At 29.8% G+C, this 7,909-nt stretch overlaps 1 protein-coding gene across 1 annotated transcript; it reads left to right on the plus strand.

Annotated features, from left to right (window-relative positions):
* Positions 1-848: 848 nt before the first annotated feature.
* On the plus strand, positions 849-1,418 carry LOC130451865 (uncharacterized). The gene has a single exon (XM_056791223.1). The coding sequence runs from the start codon at positions 849-851 to the stop codon at positions 1,416-1,418; it is 570 nt and encodes a 189-aa protein (XP_056647201.1).
* The last annotated feature ends 6,491 nt before the right edge of the window (positions 1,419-7,909 follow it).

Below are 7,909 nucleotides of genomic sequence, written 5' to 3' on the forward strand. Positions count from 1 at the left end.
GCACGTGCCGGTTTTATACCCTTCAGTTTACCGTTAATTTGTGGTTGAAAAAATATCCGGGTTAGTTATTTTATTACAAGGCACAATGTTGCCTCTGTATACGTGTGGTGAAAACACCTGTAACGGTGGAACTTCCTTTAAGAAGACGCGTGCTAGTGATAGTAGTAATTTGCTCTATTCATTTGACTCTATTTTTGTATTTTAACTGACAATGTATTTACATATGTCACAGAAGAAGTAGATTACCTTCAAAATCAAGTTTCGAGCTCACTGTATTAGAAGAAATGATAAATGAATATGATAATCCTCCGATTGTGTCTTTAAAAGTTGACCAAGAGTGTCAAGTTGATTTTTATTCAAATTCTGATGTCAATTCTCAAACGTTTATTTGCACTCGGTATGTTCCACATGTTTTCTGCGCTAGGCTAGGCCGATAAAAATACATATTGGTAATAAAAAATTTGTTAATAAAGAATGTGGTACTGATAAAAAAACTTTTGCTGATAAGAAAAGTCAAGGGGATAATAAATTCTTCAATGGATTCGCATCAATCACAAAGGATTAGAAATAATTGATCTTGCAGGCGTATCATTCCCTAATTTTGATTTTTTATTGACTAGAATATGTACACCAACGTCACGAAAGTACATTGTATATACAATAAAAAGACCGATTATTAATTTTTTTAATGAAAATTAAAACTGAATTTACATTTTCGACACTCAGTGTATTATTTGGTGTTCACAGAACAACAATTTCAACAATTTTTTTAAGAGATCTTACATCATCATGCTAGTGCGATAAGAAATTTAGTATTTTGGCCAGATATTCACGCAGTGCAAGAAACTATGCCTGATTGTTTCCTACCTGATTATAATAACACCAGGGTCATAATTGATTGCACTGAATTTCGAATAGTTATTCCTACAAGTGTTGGTAATGGTGTTTTTACGTACTCACAATACAAAAAAAATTTCACGGCCAAAGTTCTAATTGGCATACCTCCTGGAGGTTTTATATCCTTAAGATCTGACGTAGCTGGAGGATGGAAATCAGATTCTCAGCTTACAATAGAAGCAGGGTTATTGGATTTATTGGAAGATGGTGACATTGTTTTGGCTGACAAAAGTTTTTCAGAAATTAGAACAGTGATTGACGCAAGTGGCAAGAAAGTGCAAATGGTTATGCCACCTTTTCTAGAGAAGAAAAATGAATTTTCAACTCAACAGACATACATTATTGCAAGGGTTAGGATTCACGTTAAAAGAATTATGCGGTTAACGACTTATCACAGATTGCATAAAATTCCACAACATTTGTTCCACTGCATTGATGATATTTTGCATATTTGTTGTGTTTTGGTAAATTTACAGCCTCCAATTATTTCTTATAAAAAAGATCCTGAAAATGAGGGATGAAAACTATTTTATTACTCATGAAAATTGTTCATTAAGTACTTGTGATAATACAAACGATAATTTGTAAGAAATTTTAAATTTATTGTACGCTTTTAATAAAATTAATAATTAAACTTATTGTAATAAACAGTTATATTATGTTGATACTTTTGATACTACAACTTGTTGATAACTAACAAATTAGTAACGAATAATAAAATTCTTTTAATATACATTATTGTAATACACAAAGACACTTTTTAGTTTTTAGTCACTTAATAAATATTGCTTTTTCAGTAACTAATTATAAAAATACTGTATTGACTTTTACACCACTATACATCATAGAAAATAAATTATTATATCAAAATATTTGCAAGATCATTTCCTGTAAAGCTTCGTTTTTCAGATGTACTTTCATCTTCTTTGTTACTAGTATCTAAATTATCAGAGACTTTATTAAAAAGATGTCAAAGTTTCGTCGATGTTCCTCAATTTCTCTCACATGTCCAGTAAGAACAAGATTTTTACCCTTGGTCATAATTTCTGGTTGAAATTTTATTTGATGGCTGAAATCCTGTTTTTATAATAATATCCATTTCTTTGGTTTAACTAAAAATAATGAATAAATCAATTAATTAAGCAGATATTTCCATATCCCATTGAAAAAACAGTTTAAAGCAACTTAACCTCATATATGTTTACTGCATTCTGTTATTATATTTTATCATTATACATACTTGTGTTTTTGGCTTCTCAAGATAATTATAAAATTGTAGTAAGTATTAAATTGTCACATTTATTTTTGACGACTAATTCATTACTATTTATTATACTTTTTTTCCAAAATTTTTCTGTTTACTATTGAAAAAGGTAATAAAACATGTTCTGACACCATCTGGTGACCATTTGAACTCTATGAAATTTGTAGCTTTTAATGAAATTATTCTCGTATTCTTTACTTTAATTTTTTTTTGGAAGGACTTTGAAATATATCGTTTCAAAAGCTTAAGACAAATCATTTGTCACGAAAACATTGTAAATTTTCGAGTGGTATATAGTAGTTGTTATAGATTTCCAGTAGATTTTCTTTCTCTGAATCCTTAATGATAGTCTGGAAGGAGATTCTATCTCTTTAAAAAAAAGCATGGCCTCGTTTTTATAATTTTCTCCGTAATTTTGCTTAGATCTGATATCCACTATCTAGACTTGGAGTTTCCCATGTGAATCCAATACTTATTATAACACTTTTGAAGATTATTGTATATAATTTAACAAAGTTACCTATTCGAACAACTATTCGTTTCATACATAACTGTTTTCATTTATTTTATTGCATTTAAAATTTAAAATTCCAGCTTTTTCTTAGTGTTCTAGAAGATTATTAAATCTATCTTATTAAATATCAATATCAGACAGTGGCTGACAAATTCTATGTTAGCACGCAGCAGCGGTTAAGGACAAACGTTTTCCATCTGTAAAACAGGTTGATAGTTTCTTCATTGAGTGTGTGAGAATTTTTGTCAAAAACGAAATTCCAGCTTCCAAATTCCACCCACTCTATTTCCTTTTCTATTTCCCAAGATAGAATCACAACTCAAATAAACTCACAATGGCAGTATAGAGAAAATGGTTCTAAACGATATTCACCAAGGATGCCTTGAATCTAGAAAGATACATAATTTTTGTAAAGCGTTGAGTGGAGACTGTGGAAAATGCCGATAATAAAATTTTATGTGAAAATGTTTTATTGATAAATAAAATTAATTGCCACACCTCATATCATCATATCATATCGATTAATTCGACAAGTTTTGATTTAATAAATGCTTTAAAAATGAACTGTACAAATATATATATATATATATATATATATATATATATATATATATATATATAAATATATATATATATATAAATATATATATATATATATATATATATAGAGCTGCATAATAATTATGTCTAAGTCTTCACCGTACACACTTATGTTATCTACTATTTGTACAAAATATTTATAAAATTGTATGCTTGTATCAATTTGACGTTGTCATAGCCTTGTTTATAAATAATAAAAGTGGATACAGAACAAGACACAGTACTATTAAGTAAATGTTTGTATCTAGTACATACATTTCTCGTGAGAAATGGAAGGATACTATACTTCTATGCTATGACTCAACATTTCTATGGATAGTAAATTTTTTGACGATTTACAACGTAAAAAAGTATTACATATGACATAGACAATGCGTAAAAAACTGTATGACTATCATTTATCAAGTTAAACAGTATTTTAATTGAATACATCAGAACAAACTCTATTTTCGTTAATGTACCTTTATATTTCTATCGTAAATGGAGAAATTATTTGGATTCGCAGGAATAGATAGAACGATTCTGACAGGTTTTGTGGAGTGTATATTTCAATAAAAGCAAAATACATTTAGGAAAACCACTTTATTATGAGTTCGGTTATAGTTAATGACACTTACTCTGACGCGATTTTAGATAAAATTTAATTTGGGGTGGTGCATGAATACATATGCGAGGCGGGAATCTAAAATGTCATACAAAGCCCCTATATTCATTAATCATGGGAGATGATACATTATCTCCATGGTTAGGTCTACTTCCTAGTAAGTCGACCAATAATTAGAGGGCGAATATATCATATAATTTTAAAACAGAAGACACCTTAAATATAATAAGAAACCGCTTGCATTATTCACATTATCACGTACTTTCTATTTTTCCATTGTCGAAAGCCTTTGAAAAATGTGAGAAAGTCTTATTTAAAGCCACAACTACCACAAGGTTCCTCCTCATTGCTACATCTATTTAACGGGGTCAATCAGTTCTTCTGTACGCTTGTTTATGCGTCAACATTTATTCCAGTATTTAGGATGGATTTTTCGCATTTTATAACCACTGCTATGCTTAGTGTCTCTCTTCCACCCCGTCATCTACGTGGTTCTTTGCGTTTCTTCGTCTCCTTTATGTATAATGTATGGTATATTTTTGCAAGAAATCGTTTTTTCCTTTTATCATTTTAAGCTCATTTTTCAAATTGAGGATTCTTCTTTCATCTAAATAATTAATGCTCAGTTTTTAAATTTTATAGCGACCCCAAGAAGAGCAAATCTTGCGATAAGGAGCATAAGAGGCAAAGTGGTGCACCATTATTAATTTTATTATGATGTGGCAACGTATTAATATGTTTTAAACATAAAAATGATATTTTAAAAATAGAACCCCTCTTTAAATAAACGTTCATGTGGATGATGATTAACTTATTTAATAACTAGCTAATAGCTTTATGCTTCTGTACTAAAACCCAACAAGTACTTAAAATATCCAAGTATGTGTTGAAAAAGTTTCGTTGTCGATCATAAAAGCCTGAGATATTGAATATACAACAAATCTAGATAAAACCTGATATTTATCTGTAGTCACATCAACTTTTTTGTGGGGACCTAATTCACGTACCTTCCTAAACATGGATTATTATTAATTTATTAGAATCAAATTAGTACGCAATATCTTCATCACATATTTTTGAAATGGTTTTTTGCACTTCACACCGATGTTTCTGAGTGATCCGCAATCTCACAAAACACAAAATCACAAATTTTAAGCACATTAACTCTTTTTTTATACTTAGAACATTTATTAAAAATTTTTGTTCTATTTTGATAAAAAAGCTGACTTTATCCACAACTTATTAAATTTAATTTAATTTAATTAAAATGAACACAATAATTTCCATGTGGAAATGAATATTTTTTGCACAAAAAAATAGTTTCAACTTATTGTTTCGATCCATTTTATTATAGTAGAGCTTCCTAAGTATTGGAAATTCTTTGACTACTGTATGAAATATGTGACTGAGAATGCCGACAAAAATATTAGTATCAGTAGTACCAATAGATATCGTGATGAAAAGGAGAGTTTGTGCCGAAAAAAGCGAAGGCGACGAAAATAACCAAAAAATTGATGGCAATGAACAATATTTTGGTACTGCGAGGATATCCTTTTGATTGACTTCAAGTAATCAAATACAACTGTTAACGCAGCATATTACCTACTCTCAAGGAGGCAATTGCGTCAAAAAATTATCAAAAAATAGACGCGGCAAAATCAGCCAAGCTGTACGCTCGCTATATGAGGACTCTGCTTTGCTTTCCAAGGCTGCTATACAAGAATGTGGCTTCATATCCACCATATAGCCCTGATCTTGCTCCGCCCAACTATTTTTGTTCTCAAAGCTGAAGGCCGAGTTCAAGGATAAAAATTTAAAAGCTTCGATGGAATTAAACATGCGGGGTCGAAAATTTTGACGGACCATATTTTAGTAGTATATTAGTATATTATAGATACAAATATTGGTCAAATATGTCAATAAGGCTGTCAATTACTCACAAAATACCATGTGATGAATCTTATGTACAGTGTATTAGTAAAGTAACAAAGCCACTATTTCTGTTAGGTTTACAAGAAAAAAATGTTGAATAAATGGTTTTTCCAAAATAATCCAGACCATCTGCTCATATCGATTAGAAGTATACACCTTCACAATAAAATAATCTATTGACAAAAATGTGGTTGAATAGTACACCCTCTATATATTTTTAGTTTTTCATGATGCAATAAATTACAAATACACATTTGACCACACCTCAGGAGCCAAGGTTGCAGCTGTTGGAAATTGAAATAATAAAAAACTGTCCAGAGAGTTTATTTGAACTTGTTTTTCAAAAATATTTAACAGTAACAAATACCTCAATAACTTAGTTTAATTAGATGTTGATATTGTCTCGATAACTAATTTATCGTCTTGGGAAATCAAAGAAAAACTGTTTAGCGAGTTTACTTTCGGTTTCTGAGGACGATAATTTGATTATCAAAAACACGCCTAATTTTTAGTGATTCGTATAAATACCATCAACGGTTCCAAAAAGGAATACCAGCTGGTATTACAATAAATCTCAGTTACATGTCAGGTGATAATCACCTGATATATTATCTAACAAATTTTTCTGATAGCGACTTTTATCATAACAATACTCAATTTTAAACCCTAAACTATTAGCCATTTTCGAAGAAAAAAAATCACAAAAAATTTAAGATATTCTCAGCCAATCTAACTGATGTGGGGTGAGATTGAAATTGGTAAGCAGCAGGTAACAATCATCCTTCAGGTTTTGTAAAGCTCAAGCAAGTTACAGTTCTCAATACAAACGAACCGTATGAGCTACAGTTTCCCGTATGCAAAACAGGTTCAGATCTTTTTTATATATGTATGTGAGTGAGTATATAATTATATGGGGTACATAGAAAATAGCAAAAAACAGAGAGAAGTTTTCTTTGTAACGATTAACTAGAGATTATAAATTGTAATGAATAGTTTGAGGTTTGACGGTTGACGAATCATCAGCTCGTCTATTCATTTTTTTTTAAGTTTGAAGAATGACGTTCTAATCTCACAATACAATTGGTAATGTCAAGTAAATATTTGACATGCAGATGGAATGTTTTTTTCTGAATCATTACCACAGCCGTAGAATATCGGAAGGAGAGTATTCAACGGTTTTGTAATTTCACCAAAACTAATTTATAATTTATGTTTTAGAATAGAATATGAATAAACCATCGGTTATGAATGTCATTTATACGTTATTTTTCTGCACAAAAAATATTTTGAATATTTCATGGAGCAAATAAAAAACAAGGTAATGGTGAAAATATGTATTTCTTAACGAAATTTTATGGATTATCATACTAACTTTTCAGTAATGTATTCCATTTCTAATTTACAATATTTGATTTATAAATATAATTGGATTTCTAGAACGAAAAATATCCATTTCATTTTGTACAATTAAAATCCCCACAACCAATAGAACAGAAGAAGTTCATAAAAAAATAGAAATTAATAAAAATAATAGATATACCAAAGCAATACTTGGGAAAAATTTGGAAGTTTCGAGGAGATTTTTATAAAGTAAATGTCATTCAAAACAAAAATAAGTCATAAGAAGGAAACATGTCTGGGTATTATTTCTTCTTCAGTAAAAAAATGAAAAGTATTTATTTTCCTAGTGTTGGTTTTTATAAACTAATTTTCCCATCTTATCAGTAAATACGGATGATATGGAAATCATCTAACAGATTCATATGATAATTCAAGTGACAAAATTATAATGATGTTATGATTTTTGTGTCAAAGTAAAGATAGAAACAAAATTAAAATAATGCTTGAAAAGCACATACACAGCTTGTCTTAGAAACAATAGATAGTTCATAGTTTGGTTAGTGGTGGTAAGCGATCATTGCGCATCGTGCCCTACTTAAAACTATCAAATGCCTATGTCCTTTGAAAAACAAGGCACCTTCGCTTGAAACTTTTAGCGTCACTAAGAAAACTGTAAAGATTGCACTAGTATTTAAACCTCTCCGATGACAGTTTCTCCCTCCTATTCACCACCGGTATTACGGATTTTCAATGATAC

The sequence above is a fragment of the Diorhabda sublineata genome, chromosome X (assembly GCF_026230105.1).
Source record: "Diorhabda sublineata isolate icDioSubl1.1 chromosome X, icDioSubl1.1, whole genome shotgun sequence".
Taxonomy (NCBI): domain Eukaryota; kingdom Metazoa; phylum Arthropoda; class Insecta; order Coleoptera; family Chrysomelidae; genus Diorhabda; species Diorhabda sublineata.